General features: G+C 41.3%; 3 protein-coding genes across 3 annotated transcripts in view; 2 read left to right on the top strand and 1 right to left on the bottom strand.

The window, feature by feature from the left end:
* LOC136686358 (CCN family member 1-like) overlaps window positions 1-143 on the top strand; it is a 10492-nt gene extending 10349 nt beyond the window's left edge. The window contains exon 5 of the mRNA XM_066660078.1: window positions 1-143. This exon is cut by the window's left edge and continues 829 nt beyond it. The gene's annotated coding sequence lies outside the window, so the exon portion shown is untranslated.
* Window positions 144-2395: 2252 nt separating this feature from the next.
* Window positions 2396-10705, bottom strand: ddx39aa (DEAD (Asp-Glu-Ala-Asp) box polypeptide 39Aa). Its single transcript, XM_066659694.1, has 10 exons — window positions 10566-10705; window positions 8256-8470; window positions 7565-7692; window positions 5569-5845; window positions 4296-4414; window positions 4048-4179; window positions 3825-3934; window positions 3551-3695; window positions 2796-2943; window positions 2396-2636 (listed from the first exon to the last, which is right to left on the bottom strand). The coding sequence occupies exons 2-10, from the start codon at window positions 8461-8463 to the stop codon at window positions 2620-2622; spliced, it is 1284 nt and encodes a 427-aa protein (XP_066515791.1). The 5' UTR covers window positions 8464-8470; window positions 10566-10705; the 3' UTR covers window positions 2396-2619.
* A 2473-nt stretch (window positions 10706-13178) lies between these two features.
* The window catches only part of evi5l (ecotropic viral integration site 5 like), a 41968-nt gene continuing 29297 nt past the window's right edge, over window positions 13179-25849 (top strand). The window contains exon 1 of the mRNA XM_066661233.1: window positions 13179-13427. The gene's annotated coding sequence lies outside the window, so the exon portion shown is untranslated. The remainder of the gene's footprint in view (window positions 13428-25849) is intronic.

Genomic DNA, 25849 nt, shown 5'->3' with positions numbered 1-25849 from the left:
ACCAGGAGTCACTATGTGTACATTTTACTATTCAAAATAGCCAGTAAATCTTTACATTTAAATTTGTTGAGCTCTTTGTGACGAAGATGGTGGCAAAATAGGGTGACCAGATCTGAGATGATGAAAAAGGGCGGGGTTGAGGTCACGCCCCTCGCTGCCGTTGTATGCTTAGCTGAACCTATGTGTGCTTTTAGGTCTTTTACACCTTTATTTGCTACACAAAACATGGGAATTTCTTTCATCCGAGAACTTACATTTACGTTTCGACATAGCTGCTCGAGATGAGGGTAGGTACATGAGCTTTGCCTGACGTAAACAAGGACTACTGACGTGCAGACTGACCAATTAAATGTTTACAGAGAAGGTAGTCGACCAATAACGGTAGGTCTACAGTCAGACCGTCCAATCAGAAGACTTTAGGCTACTTCACCCCGCCCCCTTCTCACTCAAGCGAACCAATCGGAGTAGGGGAGGGCGGGACTAGTTTGTGAACGAAACGCTTCTCGAAGTTCTATGTAAGCTCTAGAAAAACAACATCGCGGACGTTTGTGAAATTCCGCCCGGACATTTTTTTAAGTCTAAAAAAGAGGTCATGTCCGGGTAAAAGAGGACGTCTGGTCACCCTATTTAGTAAATATAAAAAGTTTCCTTGGGTGGTGTTTTGCCTTATTATGCCCTGCATGTATCCCTCCACCCTGAATGCATAATAGGCCAAAACTTGTGATAAACAATGTCTCAAGCATCATGCATCTATCATTTCATTTGTTAATTTTTAGAGGGATGCTAATATTTCTGTTTCCTATCATCACTGTTGTTGGCATTATTCATTCTAAAATGGCTTCTTTTACATCAAATCATTGTTCTTATCATAAACAATTAATTATCCAAATTGCTTTGAAAAAAATTTATTTCGATATATATATATATATATATATATATCCCCTTTTATTCTTTTATAACATGCACACTGAGAGGGTGTTTGTGTGAGGTGAGTGGAAGTACGTGAACACCCCAAAGCTCCAGATTTATGTGCTGTGAGTTAAATATAGAGCCAGCCTTATTTAGCTCAGATACTAAATTACTAAAATGAGAAATGGCACATAGTAGAGGAAGTAAAATTGCACTCGATGCAGTTCAAATTTTACTGAATAAAACATGAGAGGTCAGAGACTACCAAAGTAAACTGAGTGATACTTATTGATAAAACCTGTTTCACAAAAGTGCTCTTTGCATGCATTATTTAGACACAATGTGCATCTTTGTACACTCCATATGTCATGCATTTTTTTTCCCCAGAACTGCCAAAATGCTCTTATGCTTTCCTCTCATTTGAATTGTGGACTGTTATTTTTTGCACTGATGTAACAAGTTAGATACTGACGCTGTACGTGTAAGTACTGTGTATTATTTATGCACTAAAATGGAAATTAAATCTCATATATATTGCTGGTGTACATCCTTTTAATCTGATGAAGTTGTAAATGTATACGAAAATGAAAGAGTAATGTATGCCATACACTAACGGGTCTCTGTATGAAACCTTAAATATTGAAGAAAAGCTGTAGTGTAGTTTATATCAAAACATACATAAGCTGGCTGATATAACACTGATTTAAAAAATAAATAAATAAAAAGAATCGTGAGCTTTAGCTCCCCCTGCAGGAATGGAACAGGAGTTACAAAAAGTAGTCCACCAGTTGCTTTACCTAATTTTTGTTAGCCCAACTTTAATCTGTCCTTTAATGGTCAGGACCACCACAGAGTAGCTATGATTGAGGTGGTGGATCATTCTCCATGCTGCAGATACTGACATGGTGGTACAATAGCATATTATGCTGGTACAAGTGGATCAGGCACAGCAGTGCTGCTGGAACTTTAAATCACTCATCACTGTCAATATTGGTCATAATGTTATGACTGATTCATGTATGTTATAGACAAAAATGGGACCCCCCTGTTGTAGGCCACCAGACTTAACCATGAGATTAAAAAGTACTTAAATATTCCATTTTTGACCAAACCAAATTCCATTCATGTGTGAAATAGTCAGTGCTTCACACCAAAAAGACAGTCTAATAACACCTAGTGTCCACTAAGAGGACAATGAAGGTTAATGCCGTGTTGATACTGATAATCCAGAAAACATGGAGTGGGTGGCAATGTGGCATTACAGGTAGAGTTACCACAAAGCTCCTGTCCACACCCACCACCGCCCTGAACAGGGTGAAGCAGTTACATACTGCAAATGAATAAATGAATACAAATAAAGAGTTGAGTTGAATTGTGTTGGTGAAAGTGTGGCTTATCAATGTTTCTGTTAAAAAAAAATAAATAAATAATAAAAAAATCATCAAAGTACACCAACGCAAGCTTGGAAACCTTTAGTATAAAAAAAGTTTTAATTCTCAAACCAATAAACAACCACAATTAACATGAGAAATTATAAAAACACTTCCCCCAAACCACAATAAAATAAACAAGGTACACATTTTAACAGAGAGAATGAATAGAAAGGTGAAAAGGGGGTAAGTGAGCAGGTATCAAAATAAAATACGACACAGCTTTCTTCTGCTATTACAAAAAAATGCCAAGTGGACCACGGTCATTACTGGGAACAGTTCATCTGGATTGTTCAACTGGAAGAGACAGAAAAACAGATAGGAATAACAGGGCAAAGTTAGTCAAGTTCAACACAGCATCATCAAAAAAAAAAAAACAATATAACATGCCCCACCCCACAAAGAAAAAAAAACCCTGTAGGAAATTTTTAAAAACACGCATAAGTTGAATCTTACTGTAAGAGGAAATGTCGATTTCATCAGGGAGTTCGGACACGTTCACTTCAAACCGGTCCTGGACATTGTTGAGGGTCTTGGCATCTGCTTCGTCAGACACAAAAGAGATGGCCAAACCCTTGGTTCCAAACCGACCGGCACGAGCCACCTAGGAGGAACAAACACTGAGGGTTATCTTCTAAACAGTTTACATGGTTCTGCGTTATCAAAATCTACAATAAAGTACAGTTGAGTTCAGCTCCATGATATTTTGTTGCATTACATATTATAAATGTTTGTTTTATTATGCTTTGATTTGATAGATTAGTATATGCACAGCACAACATTTAACATTCATTCATTCATTCATTCATCTGTAACCGCTTATCCAGTTCAGGGTCGCGGTGGGTCCAGAGCCTACCTGGAATCATACACCCTGGAGGGGGCGCCAGTCCTTCACAGGGCAACACAGACACACATACTCATACACGGACACTTTTTGAGTCGCCAATCCACCTACCAACATGTGTTTTTGGACTGTGGGAGGAAACCGGAGCACCCGGAGGAAACCCCCACACACACACAGGGAGAACACAGCACACTCCTCACAGACAGTCACCCGGAGCGGGAATTGAACCCAAACCCCCAGGCCCCTGGAGCTGTGTGACTGTGACACTACCTGCTCCGCCCTGACAACATTTAATAACTAAATTTAATCTAAAATGGTATTCAATATTCTTAAAGTCTAAGGTTTAAACATGTTTGTTGATATTCACCCTGTGCAGATATGTGTCTGAATTCTCTGGCATGTCGTAGTTGAAGACAATGTTAACACGTTCAATGTCCATCCCCCTGCCGAAAAGGTTAGTGGCCACCAGTATCCTCCTCTGGAAATCCTTAAACTGTTGATACCGTGACAACCTGTTTTGAAAAGACGTGATTAAGAGGAATTACTAGACAATCGAGAGGTCACCCTTCAAGTTAATCAGTACACATACGACACACTAATTCCATACAGAACATTTCCCAGAAGGCAGCTAAAAGTCTCACCTCTCTTCCTGTCCCATGCCTCCATGAATAGCAATAGCAGGGAAGTTCTGCTCCACCAGAAGCTGAGAAAGGGCAACGCAGCGAGGAACCGACTTCACAAAGATCACCACCTAAGTGCACAAATCATAATCAAAACATGTCTTATCTGTATCTGTGTACACATTTGCACACTGGCTCACTGATGGCTCATTTGATGATCATAAAACCCATCCCCCCAACACACCTGGTTAAACTCAAGTACGTCAAGTAAGTCGAACAGTTTGCGGTTCTTCTCGCTGTCCTTCAGTTTGCAGTAGTACTGCTGTAGACCATGCAGGGTCAGTTTTGTCTCGTCGTCCACGAACACCTCCATGGGCTAGACAGCCAAACAGTGAAAATCAAGTTTATGCACATTCAAACTTTAAAAGACCAGCCTAGTCAAAGCATATTGCTAAATTCAAAATATAAATTATATAAAAGCTTGTGACTCACATCTTGCATGAACTTGCGACAGACTGGCCTTATCTCCTTGCTGAGTGTGGCGCTGAACATCATCACCTGCTTCTCGTGAGGTGTAAGCCGAAAAATTTCTTGCACGTCTCGTCTCATATCTAGGGGGGAAAAAAAAGACATTAAAATGTTATCAGCTTAAAGGTTTTTACTAGGGGTGGGACTTTAACACATTAATTTTGATTAATTAATTACGGGGAAATTAACAAAATAAAACATTTTACGCATTTTAATCGCACTTTGCACCATGGAAAGTTTCTCGGTGCATGAGTTCCAGGCATACAGATTATAACGACGCACAATGTGATGAACATGATGGAAATGACGGAAGAGACTACGCTGGTGGATGAGAAATTTAAAAACAAGACACTTCCAGATGGAAGTACAAACAAAAATGTTGTTATTTGCACTTTATGCAGGAAGGAGTTTGCTTATCACAGGAGCACTTCCACCGTTCGTTACCACCTCAGTGCAAAACATGTTGGAGCTAGCGCGCAGGTCAGTGATGTTAACAGTACAGTGATCCCTCGTTTTTCGCGGGGGGTGTGTTCCAAGACCACCCACGAAAAACGAATTTCCGCGAAGTAGAGGAAAGATATTTTTTTTATGTATTTAAGGAGTATTTGGACTTTTAAAACCCTCCCTGTTACTGTTAACAACCCACCCTTTGCATTAAACAGTCATTCTCTAATGTTTTTCAGCTGGAACTACATGTGATATCCCACCAGTTTCTTTAATAGAGTCATTCCTAAGCTGTGATTTAGCGTCAGTAAATTACACTCGGATGTGGACATGAACAGCACTTGTACTGTACGTAAGAAATACTTGTAAAGGATATATTTTGTCACCTACAGGCCCAGTCTAATACATGTAAAAAAAAGCCCCCTTGAAAAAAACAGCGAAGTAGTGAACAGTGTCACCAGTCAACACTCGACCACATGTCGGGATTCACATTCAGAAACAAAATGTCCACGTCAGGCAAACTGACCAATTCACCAGTGGTAGACTGGTGGGAAAATAAACTAGATTTTGAATATAAGCTTATGTTTGTTGATTCATTCATCAACCAAACATAAATCAGTATTTCTCATGCTAAATATTGAAATGTGATTAAAATGTGATTCATTTCGATTAATTAATTACAAAGTTTCTAATTAATTTGATTAATTTTTTAAATCAAGTCCCACCCCTAGTTTTTACAGAATATTAAAACTAATATGTTGATTCTAATCCAGACTTCACTCTGCCCACTCACCAAGCTGCTCCAACATCTTGTCACACTCGTCCAGGATGAAGTGCTTGATGTTTTTAAGGTTGAGGGTCTTGTTGCGAATGAGTGCGAGGATACGGCCTGGTGTGCCGACCACGATGTGTGGGCAGCTCTTCTTCAGCACGTCTTCATCCTTCTTAATGGACAGGCCACCGAAAAACACAGAGCACTTCACGGTGGACATGTACTTTGAAAAGCGTTCGTACTCTTTGCTGATCTGGAAGGCCAGCTCACGTGTGTGACACATCACCAACACAGACACCTGAGGACCAGAGTGAGGCCAATAATGAATAAAGAGGTTACTCATCAGGATAATAGTACATTTTTTTTTTTAATCTTTGATATAAACAAAAACATTTTTCTGCAAATTCTTTGGCAAAATGTTCAAATGTGTTCTTGTAGTTTTATCATTAACAAATTGTTATTGCAAACTTTAATTTAAATAATTAACTTCATAAAAATAATGATTGGATGGCATGGTTTGATTCCTATTTTGGCAAATGGGGAGCATTGGGGCTGAAACTGCTATCACTGTGGTCATTTCTCTATTAGTAATGGCACTAATTGGATGTTGTATCATTCCCTGTATCAGAAGTCTGATCATTAAAACTATTGAGTGTTCTGTTACATTCAGCATGGGAGCTTTAAACTGCAGCCTCTGGTCATGAGAGCAATCTGCTGGATGAAATGCTCCCGCCAATCTACGCCTCACTGGAGCATGACGACTCCTCTGATGAGGAGTAAATCTTTACATTGAGAATCAAGTTTCATTTATTAATGCTGATTTCAAGTTGATTTTATGAGTTTATGGTTTTACATAGTCAATAGATTTGATCATCTGACATGTAATCATATCACATATAATCATTCAGTATTCAGTACGCCTAGACTGAACTTAGCTAGTCTATGGTTGATGTTATCTTTTGCATTTTCTTTTAGCAATATTATGATTAAAAGTTTTCATATATGATGTTTTTAAATCATAAAAAGTGAGGAATGTGATGGAAAAATGCAGATTAACAACAATGAGTAATGGTTAATGATAACTAATGATTTATATTAATGACAATATATTCAGGGAGTAAATGTATTGATTAGTCTTGATTAATTCTTACTAAATTATGTAGGCCTTAGTGTGCAGCTTAGACCTGAAGGGACGTATTACATTGTGTTGTGTTACTGTGACCCAGGAGACTGTGGAAAGAGGAAAGTGCTGAAAAGATTAGAAGGGAGGCTAGATAGAGTGAAGGACATCCCTCACCGTCTGCAACCATTTTTCCTGACAGTAATAAAATAGGAGATAATGAGGCACCAATAAGGGAATGTTTGGGTTTGATGGAACGAGACATGATGTAATAACGCCCAAATGGCACACATGATGGTGTACGTGACTGGGGTCCTATATATACTGCATGGTTTTGTTTAATAAAATGAGAGATTAGAGAGAATGCTTGACTCTGTGTCTTTGTTTCTCTGATTTCTCCTCGGGCCTGAGAATCTGTCCTCCTTCTTGGTCGCATTTAGACAATTGCCATAACAGAAATGAACTTAAAAGTAGCCAAGAACATGCACCACACAGCTCATTCATGCAAGCGCAATTCAAAATCTCATGACATGTTCTACAGCAATCATATGGGCCGAACTTAAAGACCACATATTTCTATAGGTACTACGCTACTCAAAAAACTATTAATTGTGAGAGCATTTCAAGATTTTAGCTACTTAGTATAGAACTGTATAGTTTGAATGGAGAAAAAACAGCTGTGCTGATACTAGATCATAGTCCAAAACAATAAGAAAATAACATCCTTTTCAGATAGTATTTGTCTCGCTCTTCTTGCACTGATTCAATGGTTGTTCCTATGCCCCATCACCCACACATTCATATCCTGTGTCCAGCGTATAAGGGCCCCCACAGTCTACCGATAAGCTTCTTTGTATGCACAAATATCTGAGAATGGACAGAAGCTGGTCCACTCACCTGCCCATCAACAGGCTCAATCTGCTGTAGCGTGGCGAGTACAAACACAGCAGTCTTTCCCATGCCAGACTTTGCTTGGCATAAGATGTCCATGCCGAGAATGGCTTGTGGAATGCATTCATGTTGGACTGAGGGGAAAAAAAGAAAAAACAAATCAATAAAGCTAGATTATTATATGTTGTCCATTTACATTGTGGGTCACTTCCTTGTCAGAGAATCAAGCCTAGCTCTGGACAAAGAAACAAAGAATTTCAATTTAGCCTATAAAGTCCAGAACAAGCCTTTAATGCTGTCCAAGAAAATAGCCCCCTGTGGCATATAAATTATGCAATGGGTTAGTCATTGATAACACGATGATAATTACCATCCACAATAAAAAAACGCATTGTGTTATAAGCTGAATATCCATCATTCGAAGCAAGCACAGATTTAGCCACTCTGTTTAAGCACAGATAGCTTGAACAGATTTAAGCTATATTTTTAAACAATAAGAGTCATTTTATTACAATTTCAGCCATTAATTATAGTAAGAGATTTAAAATCAACACATTCATATATATGTGTAGTAGAGAAAAGCTAAACAATTCATCATGAAAATGATTAGATGTATAAATAAATGCAATGCAGATCACAACCTTGAAGTTTTTGTATATTGTGACCAGTTCGGTTGAAAAACATTGCAGCTTCTTACCTTCTGAGGGATGTTCAAAGCCACAGTCAACAATAGCACGAAGCAATTCTGGTTTGAGCAAGAAGTCTCGGAAGCCAGAGCTGTGGATAGAGACGTAAGAGCCTTTCACTTCTTTCTTCACTGCTGGGACTGCACTCTCTGGGGCTCCCTGTGGCTCCTCATCCTCCTCATAGTCCAACAGCTCATTGTCAACATCATTCTCAGCCATGTCTACTCTGTTAGATAACACAACCAGTAACACATCATTAAATAAGTGTTTAGCATCTGACAATGCTGGGGTTCAAGCTTGGGATCAATATTTCACTCATTTAATCCACTGAACCAAGGGCGGCACAATGGCTCAACAGGTAGTGTCGCAGTCACACAGCTCCAGGGGCCTGGAGGTTGTGGGTTTGATCCCCGCTCCGGGTGACTGTCTGTGAAGAGTTGGTGTGTTCTCCCCGTGTCTGCGTGGGTTTCCTCCCACAGTCCAAAAACACACGTTGGTAGGTGGAGTGGCGACTCAAAAGTGTTCGTAGGTGTGTGTGTGTGTGTGTGTGTCTGTGAAGGACTGGTGCCAGGGTGTATTCCCACCTTGCGCCCAATGATTCCAGGTAGGCTCTGGACCCACCGCGACCCTGAACTGGATAAGCAGTTACAGATAATGAATGCCTCCTCATTCATAATTTGCAGCTGAAGTGCCCCTGATAAAACCCTGTGTTTCCTGTCAAGTGTGGGTTAAAAACAGAGCCTCATGTTTTTTTGTGCAGCTGTGCATTAAGCATGTTCCAATTTTTGTTAACTGGTTAAATTAAGTGAAACAACCAGATTAACAAGTGATAAATATCTAGCAGTCAAAAGCCAAAACAGACAAGCTTCTCATTATGTAGAATTTCTAAATAAAGCTGTATAGTTTAAAGACACCTAAAAATGACAACTTCAAAAAGATTGTGAGGCTCCTCTGACCTGTAATAGGGAGAATAGTGCCTCTCTCACTGCTCCCAGGGTTTCTCCTCTAAAAAACTTGCCCATGAAACTTCAGAACCACAGGGTGGAGATCTTTTGTGAGAAATGCATAAAGCTTTTCTTACGGCACATAGCTCACGAATGTTTACCTTGCTACAGGAAGAATCTACCTCAGTAGTCAACATTTTATTCGATTACACATTCCCCAGTCTCATTATTGAGGTGTCGTGTGTATGTCATTAGATGCCCAGATTGGGCGTATCAGTTGAAGCCCCGAGAGCCGTTTGTGACCGATGTGAATTACACTCAGCAACAGGTAGGGGGAGCTCATGTGACAAAAAAAGCCGGTTATTCAAAGTATTCCTTTAAGACTAAAAGACTAGGTATATTCCTAGAATAATAGAAGGCTTGGATCACAGCTACCAAAGCCCTTTAGCCCCACAAGACACGTTTTGTAGACCCTGGTTTAGATGTTCAAAAATAAAACCACATTTAAAAAAGGAAACATCTGCTCTTTCCCAAAATATCATTGTGGTCTTTCATAGAGCAGATATGAATAAAACTGGATTAGATCAACCAAAATAGGGGCCAGTAGGCTCGTATATATCCTTAGGCTTGTTTCCAATAGAAAAAAAAATACACATAAATATCCCGGATTGGCCTGTAGACTTCAGCGGTCCTCACTCACGCAGGTTGTCACACGGAGCATAAATCACAACACACCATATACAAATATTATTTAAGATAACTCACAACACAGAAAAGGAAATGCATGGAACATACTACATTTTAAGAAAAAAAAAGAGCTACCACAAAAGGCAGAACTGGCTCAACTCGCAGAAACTCCGCTTTCTCAGACAATGAATGAGCTCTGCCTCGCCATTCAAATTTGAACTACTATCGCAAACACTCCTACTGAGTTTCACTAACACGAGATGTTTAGAAACTACAGAGATTCGTCGTAATGTGTTTATATAAAACGTCACTTAATAAACAGTAAAACCGAACCTTGTTTTAAACGTAACGACAAACAAACAGCTAAATATCTGCAACGCTAGCGAGCATAGTGCTAGTTGAGAACAGCGAGATGCCCGAATTTTCCGTTCCACCTTAAATGGAACAGTAGTACACGACGACGCCTCCTGGTCTAAGCGTGGCTGAAGCATAATTTAAGGTGGAACTGAAAGTTCCAGTATGCAGCCGACTTCAGCAACGCAGCTACCGTGCTAACCAGCAAACTACGAGGGCTCCTGTGGGTTTAAATCATTATGCAACTCTAATTGTACGAGCTAAAATCTACAGTAATTAATTCCTCCAAACGTATTACTCAACCGTAAACACACCGCCATTAAATCGCGGGTTTACCTTTTGCTATTGGACCAGGACCGCGGCTCTCTCTCTCTTGCGTTTCGCGTGTATAGGCCTCAAACCGTCTAATATTCCCCGGACGTTCGGAGCTCACAAAGCCTCTGAACGCTATTGGGCAATTCCAACGCCAAGCAAAGCCAAACTCGACTATGATTGGTCCATTTAAGTGGCAGTTGCTGAGAAGAGGCGGGTTTATCGGTTTAAAGCCTCCCATTTTGCCGGGCGACTATTTACAGGCTGTTCACATGAGGGCGCAATTCGGCAAGCTGATGGACAGAGGGAAAAATAAAGAAAGATATTTACTTAATTTACCGCGACTCTGAAATGGAAAAGCGGAAAAGAAGATGATGATTTACTTAATTTTATGATAATTGCAGCCTGTCAACGGGGATAAGAAAATAAGAAAGAGATAAATATTGATTTAAACATGTTAAAAGTAAATATTTATCATAAAAATGTTTTTTTACTCTGTCATAAGGGAGAAAAAGTTCAGCATAATGAAATTGTTAAAATTAACAAAATTATTCAAAATGTTTTGATATGAAATGTTTAACTGTAGCATAAGAACCCTACTCAGGCAAAATGTCTTTACAGTGTTTGTGATAGGAACCAAATGCATTTAATGTCTGTAAAAACTAACACAGAAAATAAGCCCACCTTTCATTAGTTGAATTGACTAGTCTCAATCCATGCTCTGTATTACTTTGATTACAGCCTAATGAGAGTTACTTATTTAATATTAATGAACACATTCACTTTAATATTAATGATGTGGCTCTCACTGGCAGGAAAGACTTCCTTAAGAGCATGAAGAAGAAACACTGCACTGTTTTCAGACAGCAGTGGGCACGGATAACAATATATAGGCCTGAATACCAACTGCTCTTTAGGATTTTTTGCATAATCTAGACTTGGTCATAGTATCTGCTGGACAGTGTTGTACAGTGCATTCATTCATTCATTCATTCATTCATTATCTGTAACTGCTTATCCAATTCAGGGTCGTGGTGGGTCCAGAACCTAACTGGAGTCATTGGGCGCAAGGTGGGAATACACCCTGGAGGGGGTGCCAGTCCTTCACAGGGCGACACACACTTTCACTCACACACTCACACCTACAGACACTCCTGAGTCGCCAATCCACCTACCAACGTGTGTTTTTGGACCGTGGGAGGAAACCGGAGCACCCGGAGGAAACCCACGCGGACATAGGGAGAACACACCACACTCCTCACAGACAGTCACCCGGAGGAAACACACGCAGACACAGGGAGAACACACCACACTCCTCACAGACAGTCACCCGGAGCGGGAATCGAACCCACAACCTCCAGGTCCCTGGAGCTGTGTGACTGCGACACTACCGTGCCGCCCCTGTACAGTGCATTGTCTTTCTTTATTGTATATTTGTTTTGTTGTCTGCCACTGTTTTGTGTTAAATATGTTCCACAGGAACTATATTTTCTTCCTCACATTTTACTCAGCAATAACAGGAAGCAATATCAACAAAAGATTTGCACTAAAAAGCTGCACTAGACTGTGTTTATGATACAAATAATACAGGTTTATTGAGATTATACAGAGGCACTTGACAGAAAAACTGTTACATTTATATAATATCTTAAAGGGGGCATTGCAATTTTTCCTCAGGCTCATTTTCCCTGTTATGTGTACTTATAGCATGTTATGTGTACCCCGGAAGAGCTAGAAGAAGTGGCTAGGGAGAGGGAAGACTGGGTTTCTTTACTCGGACTGCTCACCCATGACCCGGACCCGGATAAGCAGTGGATAATCAAACACTTAATCCCAAATGGCTTTGACATAACTCTAGACATTTTTCTTCATAAAATATTCACAGATCTATAAACGTACATTTAGTGCATTTAGTTCCAGTCTCTATTTCCACTTACCCTTGGCTTGCAGCTCAAAAGCTAGTCACTGCATTTTGACCGGATTGGTTCCTTGGGATTATGACATCAGAAATCCTGGCTATATGAATTTGTGTGTTTTTTTTTCACATAAAAAACCCACAATATGTAACCGTTAACAAGGCAAAATGCTTGATTTTCACAAGGAGGGGACTTTGAAATTTGACTCCATAAGCAGTTATATGTAAATGTGTGGAATTTTGCGAGACTCCATTGTACTCCGCTGTACTGTATCTTAATGTGCACTAGTTCCAAGAAAAATCCTTATTAATTACTATTTACGGGGCCAGTAAAACCAGTTCTGACTGTGACAGGAGACAGCATGCAGGCTCAGTCCACACAGATGTGCCTCATTAATGACAATAATTGGACCATATTTGTGGACTGAGAAATAATGCATGCAGCACCTGTCCGCTTTAACCTCCTGGAAACCACCGAGACACGAGAAAGGGAGCCGACGTTGTCTCCGCTCTCCTATTGGTTGATCTGGCTGTCAATCAACGCGCTCCGATTTACGTGGTGACGCGCAACGCACCTGGTCTTACTCTCGGGTTTCCATCAATTGAAGAGTGTGGAAGGAGAAGGGAAAGCAGCAAACACCAGCCAAACAGTGATTAGCATCAGCACTGATGTTTATGTTCATTTTTGGCTGATATTCGCACTGTATTAGTGGGAGGGTGACCCAGGGGGGCGGGACTTGGGGCGGTGCCCGTTAAAGAACCGTCCTCGGAGGAAGCTCGCCGCTTTGACAGCTCGCATTTTCACATCGGGTTTATTTTTCGATCCTCAAGACGACGGGGATGGATTATATTGGCTGTGTTCTACTCTAAAGATCGCGTTTTTTGCGGGGAGGGTGTCTCAGCGTCGGCTGCCGTTGCTGCTCCGTTGTCACGGTAATGGCGCGAGCCACGCGTCCGCTCCTTCACTTTAGGTTGGTAACGCACTCATTCCTCATTTTTGCCCCTCCAGCACCGCTGTCTCCTCTTTCTGTGTAAGTCACTGCTTGAAAGGAGTTGTCCTGTTGTGTGTACAAAGAGTAGCCGGTTTAGAGATGGCCTCCGTCCACATTCCTGCGCATCCACATCCACAGTCACAGCAGCAGGCGGCGGAAAATAACGTGGAGAAAACGGGGAAAACGCTTACTCGCCCTTTCCCTTCACGTAACGCCACAAACCCGGGGCCAGCAGACGACTATCTAACGCCTTTCAGTCTGTATGTAATTATGTACATCGATAAAATGCACACCCATTCAAACATAACGAAAGCTGCGGGCTATAAACGCTATTCATAACGAATTCGGCCTAATTCTCATAGCTTACACAATCAAAACACATCCAGGAATCAGCAGCCGTTAACGTACGATTTCAGCTCATGCCTCTCAACTGCTCTTAACCCGAGACACTGCAGGTGAATAAGATAATCTTTTCAAACAAAAGACTCCCAGTGGTTCTCTGCCAGTGTGTTACTGATTTAATTACAAAAAAAAAGACTTTTATTTGTATTTGAAATCTAGATATATAAAAAAATAGCAGCACATTAGCCAATAGATGCATATCTACTTAAATATGTGTATATTTGCATATTTGTAAATGCTAAACTAGCCTTTGGATGATGTTAGAATTCAAGTGTCATCCATGTCCTGTCGGTTTTAGTGTGAAGAGACACTACAGAGAGGATTTTACATTTAACCAATGACAGACATCTAATAATGGTATTGTTTACTTATTATACTGTTATTACAATAGGTTTTTACGGTCGTTTTATGGTAAAAAGAAATATCTGGAATGAATCCAGCTCTGAGCAATATGCTTCTGAGGAGAAATGATACTGAGATAATGCAATCAAGTGTATGTAAATGGACTGAACATAATAAAAGCGACAGTATGATTACAGTTCAAGAGAAAACCTGTAATAAATTCAGTCTGAAAAAGGATTGACAGGACCAGATAATCATCTCTGCCTGTGGTGTTTCGCCTTAAGGAGTCTCCAACATTAAAAAAAGGTACTGTTTAAGCAGCTTTTGGCTGTAAAATAGGCTGCCACTTACTCTTAAAGCACCTATGTGGTTTGGGAGTAAAACTAGCCTGCTGCGATATGATTAGGCCAAGCTTTTTTTTTAAATATTTGCTGCTTAAATACTCTAGCTGTAGCCACAGTGGGCTGCCATTGCTTTCTGCTTACTGTAATGTTGGCTGTACAGCAATGGCTGCTGTGCTCTGTTTCATCTGCAGTCTACATCTTTTCCTTAGAGGGAAAGAGTATGAGAGATTGGACTGTTTTTTTTTTTTTTTGTCTTTTTTGCTGATCAGCCTAAAGTGGTCTGGGCAAAAGTATTTCTTTCCCCTTGATCCTGATTCAATTTAAAGAGGCATTCTGGCCTTAAACTAACCGTACAAACGAATTACAGTAAAACACCAATAAGCTGGAAAAAACCCAGTTTACCGTTATGAATTTATGCTGAAATATGCTACGTGGGCATGTGCTAATCAACGTTTTAGACAGATTTGCCGAAAACATTGCTGCCTTTTCCACTTCTAGACCTGATCTTCATGGTGTAAACTGTGAAAACAAATAATATATATAGCTTTATTCATATCTCTTTGATTAAATGTGGCTGAATCAGGAGAAACCTTAGAGTACCCTCAACATATTAAGTCTTGTTTTGGGCACTAGTTAAATGGATTAATTATCCAGCTCCTCAGCTTGTGATCAGAGAGGCAGATTAATCACTTGCTTTGCTGGTGGGGAGGCTGGCCTTATTGTGAGCCAAGAGTGCTAAATGAAAAGGATGAAAAGGTTACGTTTACATTGCTCTTCAGGCTGCTAGCTGATAAACAAAACTTCCATCAGTGATTTTCTGAGAGGGATGGTGTTGATATAATCACATCATCTGCCCAGGTGTGTAAAATGCCATTGCACAACATGATTACCTAAGCCGGCCTTGTTTAAATATTGCGCTTAGATGGTAGTTTACAGAGCATCCTGGTGATGAAAGATAAATGTTCCTGGATATCTCTTCTTAAGTTTTTAGTGTTTTCACAACATGGGCAGGCACAGAAGTAGTTCTCCTCCACTTCCCTATTTTCTCATCAATTAAAGGTGATGAGACTTTGAATGATATCAGCATAGACACACAAATGGGAGGAGCTAAAATGCTAAGAGACAATGCACCTGAAACAAAAGATGCACCAGGCTAATCATATGTGCAAAGTTTACTATTTCTAAAAGAATCTCCTAAGTGTCTCGGATTTATAGATGTAGCATTTTAACATGCTTTATGTAGCTTTTACACAATGAGAGTGAATTACTTTAGCCAGAGATTGTTGCAGCTGGACAAACATAAAAGATGATAACAAATAAAAAGTTGATACTGATAACAATAAAATGTTAGTTTCAGATTTAAACAAGACTATGTTCCCAGACTGAAATAGTACACTGCCCAGCTGAACACATTGCTCACTTTTGCTTTATAACACATCCAAAAAAAAACTAGACCCAAGCGGTCTTTTAACATGTTGAGGTTTGAAATTTGAATAGAGATGTGAATACAATTTTTGATAAAACTGGTCCAACAAAGTGTCTTGGGAAATAAAACAACACTTTTGCTATCCCTAAAGGCTTGACCAATATAGCAACGGTTGCTATGAAAACATGCACTTGTGGGTAAAGGATGAATAGGTCAGTTGAGCCCAAATGTAAACATCCATTATGCAACCATCGAGATAATGTAGATCTCTTATCAAGGCACAGTTCCCAAGATTTGATCAACATCCAGTTTCACTGCAACTGGCATGCAGTGTTTTGTCCAGCTGAAAGAAAGGTGTGTGTGTGTGTGTGTGTGTGTTTGTGTCAAGCTGGCACTCCTGTCACTGCATCAGTGCTGAAGGATTCAGTATGAAAGGGAAAGATCATTGGAATACGCCTTCAGGTCTCTCTTGTGGTCTTTCAAGTGGCTGTCCTTTCTATTCTCCCTCAGCCTGGTGATGCATACATGTAGGTCCCTCTGTAGCAATAGTGTATTTTATCTCTTTCTTTTGTGTGTGTGTGTGTGTGTGTGTGCAGCAAATTAGCAGCCTAGAATTTCTAGAACAAATTAGCTTATAGGCTCCCAGATGCATTTAAGACTGATTCGTTATGTACTCATATTTGGTACTGAATTATATAAAGCATCACAGTGGCACTACCAGTAGTGTTGCTACCACACAGCTTTAGGGTCCTGGGGTCTCAATTGTTGTCTTGGATCTCTGCTTTTGAGGAGCTGTGTGTGTTTTCCCTGTGTCTCTGTGGGTTTCCTCCAGTTGCTCTGGTATCCTACCACAATCTAAAACCACATGTTGGTAAGTGGACTGGCTGTGTGAAACTGTCCACAGGGTGCATTCCTGCCTTGTGTCCAGTGGTTTCAGGTGTGTTCTGGGTCGCTCTGATTAGAATGTAATTATCAAGGTAGATGAATGGATGATAGAATTCAGTAAAAATACAGGTACAGAATATTCATATTGTTGGCACCTATGTGTATTATAACATTTTAAAACCACCCCATCCCTTCTGTGGCCCTGCACATTGCTCCCATCACAGCAGTGTTTTCCTGTCCATTTGCTGAAAAGTACTTGCTTATGTTTTCCACTTTCCATCTAAAGTCTGGCTGCTTCTATTTTTGGTGTTTTTATTGAGCTGAGTCACATTGGATTTTAACATACCACAGCTGTGGTCCCCACTCAAAGCTGTTGTGCTGTTTTTTTGGGATAGTGTATTGTTTGGTTTTTTTTTGGTTTAGTGTTTTTGCCTTCTGTGAGACACTAACCGTATGGGGAGTAACATGGGAAGATTTGAGTATTGCATGCAGGCACACTTTTGAAAATGGGTACCTAAAAGCTTCTTTAGAGTGATGTACTTTTCGTTCCTTAAGAGACCATTGTGTGGGGCCAGTCACAGAAGAACCACTTTTGAGATTTTGGAGAGTGTGTGAAGAAGTCTTATATTAACTTTATTAGTAACATATATAGGAACTTTGACATGATAAGCAGTAAGTAGATTTGATTGGTCTAAAGTGATAAATTACATATTATGACTATCTAAAAGTTTTCAAAATCTCTTTTTTTTCATTCATTATCTGTAACCCTTATACAGTTCAGGGTCGCGGTGGGTCCAGAGCCTTCCTGGAATCATTGGGCGCAAGGCAGGAATACACCCTGGAGGGGGCGCCAGTCCTTCACAGGGCAACACAGACACATTCACTCACACACTCACACCTATGGACACTTTTGAGTCGCCAATCCACCTACCAACGTGTGTTTTTGGACTGTGGGAGGAAACTGGAGCACCCGGAGGAAACCCACACAGACACAGGGAGAACACACCACACTCCTCACAGACAGTCACCCAGAAGAAACCCACGCAGACACAGGGAGAACACACCACACTCCTCACAGACAGTCACCCGGAGGAAACCCACGCAGACACAGGGAGAACACACCACACTCCTCACAGACAGTCACCCGGAGGAAACCCATGCAGACACAGGGAGAACTCACCAACTCCTCACAGACAGTCACCCGGAGGAAACCCACACAGACAGAGGGAGAACACACCAACTCCTCACAGACAGTCACCCGGAGGAAACCCACACAGACAGAGGGAGAACACACCAACTCCTCACAGACAGTCACCCGGAGGAAACCCACACAGACACAGGGAGAACACACCACACTCCTCACAGACAGTCACCCGGAGGAAACCCATGCAGACACAGGGGGAACTTCTCACAGTCATCCAGAGCGGGAATCGAACCCACAACCTCCAGGCCCCTGGAGCTGTGTGACTGCACCACCGTGCCGCCAAAATCTCTTTTAATTTCTTTAAATAATAATATATGTAATTTACATAGTTCTGGTTGCCAACACGTTTAGATATTCTTTTGTTAAACATAAAAATATTGGATTTAAGTTGGTAAATCAAGTGATAAGTAAACATAATTGTAGCCATATCCTAGCCAAGATCCAGTTAGAAACATGCATTTTTTGGAGTGTAGGTAATATGTAATCTAACATCTACATTGTACACTAAACATTTAAAACAATAGTTCAGTAAAATATGCGTATATAGCAAACACAGAATAAATGTCCTATTCTCAAATTCTCAGTTTGCATATTTGGTATTATTTTAAACATGCTTCACTCTCTTTTAGCCCAGTAAACTATCCCGAATATGTCTGATTCCAATAGTCTGATTCCAATAGCTGACTAGTATCAGCACCTGTCTTTTCTAGATGAATAGGTAATGTGTCACTCCTCCAGACATATCATGTTGCTGTGCACTGACTCATTTATCCTTGTGTGATTATGTGGGGAAGGGCAAGTCCATAATTTAAGAAGCAGGGTGGAGAGAGGCTTAGCATGAGTTTCAGCTCCTCTGGGATTACATTTGCTTCTTTATGAAAAACAAGGCATGTGAAATGCCATAGCAGGCTGAGAAGTGTGGTATATCTGGAACTATTGTGTGATGATCCCTAGGTGTGGTTTAGCATGCTCAAGTTGATACAGGCTCTTTTACATGGTTATGCATTTGTGTTTATGTCATTAGTCATGGAATGTCACCACCATGCTGAAACCTCATGCTCAAGCAAACACAAAAGTTTTTTGGATAAATATTTAGCCCATGTTTTATTCTGAATCATTCTCTTTGGGAAATCATACTAAAAAAAGCCTTTGTGCATTGTTTCACAGCCTGGAAAATGTCCCTTTAAGCATTATTTATTTTGGTTGGAATTTCAAACAGATAGGCAATGTAGTGATTTAAGGCTGGTTTTGCTGTTTGCCACTAAACAGTATTTGGATAATGTATGTGGTACAGCGCAAAACTATATAAAAAATCACTTATATAAAGAGCAAAAAGATAATCACACTATACCTAATAGGAAGTGTCATATTAGCCTTGCACGGCTGATATATATTTGCAGTCAAAATACATATCTAGGGCGACATGTTGGCGCAGCAGGTAGTGTCGCAGTCCACAGCTCCAGGGGCATGGAGGTTGTGGGTTCGATTCCCGCTCAATTCCCGGGTGACTGTCTGTGAGGAGTGTAGTGTGTTCTCCCTGTGTCCGTGTGGGTTTCCTCCGGGTGACTGTCTGTGAGGAGTGTAGTGTGTTCTCCCTGTGTCTGCGTGGGTTTCCTCCGGGTGCTCCGGTTTCCTCCTGCAGTCCAAAAACACACGTTGGTAGGTGGCTTGGCGACTCAAATGTGTCTGTAGGTGTGAGTGAACGTGTGAGTGTGTGTGTTGCCCTGTGAAGGACTGGCGCCCCCTCCAGGGTGTATTCCCGCCTTACGTCCAATGATTCCAGGTAGGCTCTGGACCCACCGCGACCCTGAACTGGATAAGCGCAACTGGATAAGCGATAATGAATGAATGAATACATATCTAAGGACAACCTTGAGGGAATTTGGAGTAAACATGGGATGAACCGTAGACATATTAAGGTGGGCACCAAATGATTTTGAAATTTCCAGTCCTTTACTTTGTTCTGATGGTGGCTAATATATTATATACTTCAGTTTCACATTGAGTTTCACTATTTGTCATTGTATAAATATTAACAAATATAAATATTGTTTTTTGTAAGGTATGATGATTGGTAGATGAGCCTCCACAAGCAAACTACTTTGAATTGTATCATGAGTCAATGAATTCTTCAACATTGTCAATAACCATTAACCAATGCAAAGAACCATAACTATTTTATATATTATTTATATATAACCATTAACTAAAGATTCTTTGAAGAACCGTATTTTTACAGGGTGTTACATAGTTTAAATCCATGGGCCATCCATTTAAATCCGCAGGGCTTGTTCAAATCCTTCCTTCATATCACATTATTGATGTATTTGCAATTATTCAGTTATCCCATATATAACGCACTTAACTCATCACACATAAAATAGCCTGTTAATATATATATATATATATAAAACACTTCCTCATTCACTGGGCTCTTCAAAGTGTGCTTAATGCAGCCCATTAGTGGTGAAGACCTTCAGATCTGCTTGGCTCTCATTGAAGATATTTGAATTAACATAGTCAGTGAGGTTCATATTCTACTCAGGCAGGACAACACAGCAATTAACCCCTTATGTGTGTACAGAGAGAAATAGAGAGAGATTATGTCTTAACAAACATTGTACACAGAAATTGGTATTTTCTTGAGGGTAACATGAGGATATCGGTTTTATAATAGGCTGTATATCGAGCACCAGGTCTAGAAGAGTGTGTACAGACTTCAACAGTGGTGAGTCATTCAAGAATGAGATCAGATGTACTGAAACATGCAGAGCTGCATGATGTCATTGTAGGTCATTAATGGTTCAGCTTATTTAAATATTATTGAAATTCACAACTAAATAATCTAGACAGGCACTGTCAATGTCCAAGGTCGTAGTAAACTGAACCCTAATCCTAAATAAATGAATGCCCTATAATGAATTTCCACAGCAAGCCTGTTTCAGAGAAGCTGTTTTAAATGGACCTTTTCAGTGAAGAGGTCACTACTTAAGATGGATTTTTAAGGTGGATATTGGATAGACTGTTCTAGAAATTTAAAGTCATAGCTATTAAGCAGCATATAAGCTAATGTGGCAACGATGCTAGCAATATGTGACAAGTCAAATTCACGAAAGTTCTTGAACTTTCACCCTCTAGTTTATAATTGTTTATGTATCTGCAGACATGAAAAAATATTAGATATTAGCATTGGATATAGCCTTGTATTTCTTGGATTTTGGCACATGGGTATTTTTTTATTATTATTTTCTAATCTATGATTAATTTTTTCTTCAACATCTTGTAAACTATTTCAGTTCCAGCATGAAGGAGGAAAGATGCGATGAGGCATGTTTATACAGTGGCATTATTGTGACTTAGAAACTGAAGTACACTTTCACACACACACACACCCACACACACACACACACACCCACACACACACACACACACCCAGTGCCGTCTCTCAGTGCCCTAGGCTTTCTATCTCTCTCCCTAACAACAGCCTTGCATTGATGTCCCATCCTCCCTCTCTCTCTCTCTCTCTCTTTCTCGTGTTCATCCTTATTCACTTTCTCTAAGGCCATTTTTGTCTCATTATATTAAAAATAAATAATTCTACTATGATTTTTATTAAAATTATACGTTTTTTACTTTGTTCTTGTATCATTTACTAGGGGCCCTTTAGACAGATTTAAGAATTTCATAAATGGGGAACCACCTGGGAATTCTAATCATGGATCATTTGTACACAGACATAAAAAAAGACTAATGGAAGTTATTTGTATTCACTATGACTAACTCTTTTATGACTCATAACTGGATGTCAGGAGTGTTAGACCACCGCAGGCCCAAGGTCAGTGGAGCTGCTCCTTTTGAAAGAGGACAATGACTTACAAACAGAGAAGAGGAAAATAAAACTGATCTTGGACCTGCCTTTACATTATGTAGCTATACAAGAGACCAAATAAAGCTCAGTGTGCTCAGAGTGAGTTGAGTCATGGGATGACCTAACAGCCACTGGTACATTTTCACGACATTCAGGAGTGTAGCATTGAATTGACCTTAACAATCTGCTGCAGTCTTTTGTTATATAGGCTACAACCTTCAGCCATAATGTAGCAAAATATTAAAACTAAAACAGGCAGAAATATCTTGTTATGGCTGAGGGAGGACGAGGAGGTGGACGTACAAGCAAGGATAACTTTAATACAAATAACATTTACTTAAAAAAATGAAAACAAAGCAAACAGTGAAAACAAACACGTGCAGGGAGGCAAAAACAAAGTAGAATAAACTGAACAGGAGAGGAACAAACAGCTGTGAACTGGTGTAGACATACGTAAAACGCTGAAAGACAGAAACACACTTCTACACACAAGACCAGATCAGGGAGCACTGAAAACAAGGGGCTATATATATACACACACAAGGAGCAGACCTAGAAGCGATAACGAGAGGGCAGGGTAACAAAGGAGGCACAGGTGGAAACATTAACAAGAGGGCAGAGCTAAGGTGGAGACGAGGGACCAAAACAAACAGAGCCATGTGCTCAAAGAGCGCATAAAACAGAGTAGGACAGCACGAGACAGGGCAAGAGTGTGACAGAAGCCCCCTCCTGAACGTGCAATTCCTGGGGCGCGTAGAACTAGACCACCCCTGGAGCTGGCGAAGGAGAGGAGCCTGGAAACCAAGACAACAAACTAAAGAACAAACAAGACAGGATAGAAGCTCCGACAGGGGATTTGAACACAGTTTTGACAGGCAGATTGAAAAGGTGACTAGAAAGGAAACAGGACTCGAAAAATAACTGGAGTAGACACAGGAGACGAAACACCTGACTGAAACAGAGAATGGACAAGAGACTGAACAAATGATGACTAACAGGAGGGACAGGAGACAAAACAGGCGATTGACAGAGGGGAGCAACAGGAGAGGAAACAGGGGATTGGACACAAAACTGGACAGGAATGCTGAGACTGAACAGAAGACAAAACACTGGACTGAAGAGGGGACAGTACAGTGACAGAAACACAAGACAGGAACAGAAATAGGAGACTGAACACCAGACTGGAACAGAGATTGACAGGAGATAGGATGGGAGCATAAACATGAGGCGGGACTTTTGACAAGACAGGGGCAGAAGCAGGAGACTGGAAGGGAGACAAAACACTGGACTTGAAAGGAGACTGAACTTGAGACAGGACATGACTGAAAACAGGAGACTGAGCTGGGTACTGCGAACAGGGTACTGGACTTGAGACAAGGCAGGAACGGAGACAGGAAACTGGACAGTATTAGGCAGGGGAACAGGGACCAAGACATTAACAGGAACAGACACAAACACTGCGACGGACTGGAACAGAGACAAAGGCAGAAACAGGCACAGGGACATAGACGGAGACTGGGACCAAAACAGGGACAGACGGAGGCACAAATACAAACAATGGTGAGTGCCCAGGACTGGTAAGAGCCTCTGGCATAGTCTGTAAAACCAGCTGGGGCACAAACTTAAGCGGCTGGAGTAGCTGCCGACAGTGGAACAGAAGCAGCAGGAGCCGCCAGCACAGGAACAGGAACGGCAGGCTCCGTCATCACTGGAGCAGGGGCAGCTGGAGGCGCCGCAATCACTGGAGCAGGATTGGTGGGTGCCGCCTTCACTGGCCCAGGATCGGCGGGAGACGCAGTCAATGGAGCAGGAGCAGCGGGAGCCGCCTTCATTGGAACAGGACAGACGGGCTCCATCAACACTGTAACAGGTGTGGCGGTCACCATCATCACTGGAACAGGAGCGACAGGCGCCATCATCACTGGAACAGGTGCGGCGGCCACCATGATCTCTTGAACAGGAACGGCGGGCGCCATCATCACTGGAACAGGGACAGCAGGCTCCATCATCACTGGAACAGGGGCAGCTGGAGGCGCCACAATCACTGGAGCAGGATTGGCGGGTGCCACATTCACTGGTGCAGGATCGGCGGGAGACGCAGTCAATGGAGCAGGAGCAGCGGAAGCCACCTTCACTGGAACAGGAGCGGCAGTCGCCATCATCACTGGAACAGGAACGAGGGTCGCCATCATCACAGGAACAGAAGCGGCAGGGTCCATTGCCGTCATCACAGGAACAGAAGCGGTGGGAGCCATTGTCGCGGAACGGCACAGGAACAGAGGGGACAGAGGCATGTAGACAGGGGCTTGGCCTGCTCAAAGGGCAGGTGCTGATCGAGGAGCAGGTGCTGGAGCTGTTGAGGGGTACAGGAGGTCCAATGGGCGCATTCATGAGGAAGTTCATGTCCCTTGATCAAGGATCCTCATGAAATGCTCCCCTGTTAACCTCACGTCTTCTGCCCCGAGGCTTGATGCTAACAGCACCAACCGTCAGCGCCCCCTCAAAACTTTGAAGGGGCAGTCTTCCAGCGAGAGGGAGGCTCCGGCACGCTGCTTTCACCATCTCCTACAGTTTCAGGTTGTGGAGGGTACCGGTTCCTCCTTCACAAACCCAATGGTTGTGCCAGGCCCTGAACTGAAAGGAGTCCGGCCATTCGCACACCTAGCCCATGGGTTCCTTGCTACGTCCATTTTAAGGTCTGGTCTTCTGTCACGGCTGAAGGAGGAAGAGGAGGTGTACATAAATGCAAGGAGTAACTTTAATATGGATAACTTTTATATACAAAAATGAAAACAAAACCAACAGTGAAAACAAACACATGCAGGGAAGTACGTAGACATCCGTAAAATGCTGAAAGACAGAAACACACATCTACACACAAGACCAGACCAGGAGAAGAGACCATATTAATATTCATAATTCCATTTGGTACAATACAGCCTAAAATCTATAGATTTTTCAAAACAGCACGAATAAGACCTGGTGAATTCCTCTAGGTTAGCGTTAGTGTTAGTGTTAATGACAACATGCATCGTATCATCATAAAGCAGTAAAATAAGTTAATATGTTAGCGCCAAACTAATGTGAACCTAAGAAGATTGTGTTTATTCATTCATTCATTATCTGTAACCCTTATCCAGTTCAGGGTCGCGGTGGGTCCAGAGCCTACCTGGAATCATTGGGTGCAAGGCGGAATACACCCTGGAGGGGGCGCCAGTCCTTCAGATTGTGTTTATGTTTGTTGCATTTAATCTGTGATCAGTATGTAAGAATTTGAATTTATTTTAAAGTAAGACATAATCAATACTACGTCTGTTAAATTCATTATTGACAGCTGTATGTACTATGGTGACCAGACGTAAAACAAAAAAAATTTGTTTTACTGGAGCTTACATAGAACTTCGAGAAGCGTTTCGTTCACAAACTAGTCCCGCTCTCCCCTACTTTGATTGGTTCGCTTGAGTGAGAAGGGGGCGTGGTGAAGTAGCCTAAAATCTTCTAATTGGACGGTCTGACTGTAGAGCTACCGTTATTGGTCGATTACCTTCTCTGTAAACATTTAATTGGTCAGTCTGCACGTCAGTAGTCCTTGTTTACGTCAGGCAAAGCTCATGTACCTACCCTCATCTCGAGCAGCTCTGCCGAAACATAAATGTAAGTTCTCGGATGAATTAAAAAAGAAATTGTTTTGTGTAGCAAATAAAGGCGTAAAGGACCCAAAAGCACACATAGGTTCTGCTAAACATACAACGGCAGCGAGAGACCCCCCCCCCCCCCCCGACGTGTCCTTTTTTTCACCATCTCAGATCTTTTCACCCTAGTGTGTACTGTATCAAAGGGTTGTATTAAATGCCGTTTTTACACTCCTGTTAACACTAAAGATTAATACTAAATGTAACATCCACAAGAACTTTCTAGGAATAGCTTCAT

Source organism: Hoplias malabaricus, chromosome 2, assembly GCF_029633855.1.
Source record: "Hoplias malabaricus isolate fHopMal1 chromosome 2, fHopMal1.hap1, whole genome shotgun sequence".
Taxonomy (NCBI): Eukaryota; Metazoa; Chordata; class Actinopteri; order Characiformes; family Erythrinidae; genus Hoplias; species Hoplias malabaricus.
The sequence above is the reverse complement of the archived record's forward strand: the minus strand, read 5'-3'. Positions and strand labels throughout refer to the sequence as shown.

Bases quoted from the DNA above. Each gene is read 5' to 3' on its own strand.
- ddx39aa (XM_066659694.1), bottom strand. From the start codon at position 8,463: ATGGCTGAGAATGATGTTGACAATGAGCTGTTGGACTATGAGGAGGAT. The intron at 5,846-7,564 runs GTGAGTGGACCA...TCTGGTCCTCAG, and splicing joins TTGAGCCTGTTGATGGGCAG to GTGTCTGTGTTGGTGATGTG. The intron at 3,935-4,047 runs GTGTGTTGGGGG...TTGTGCACTTAG, and splicing joins ACGTACTTGAGTTTAACCAG to GTGGTGATCTTTGTGAAGTC.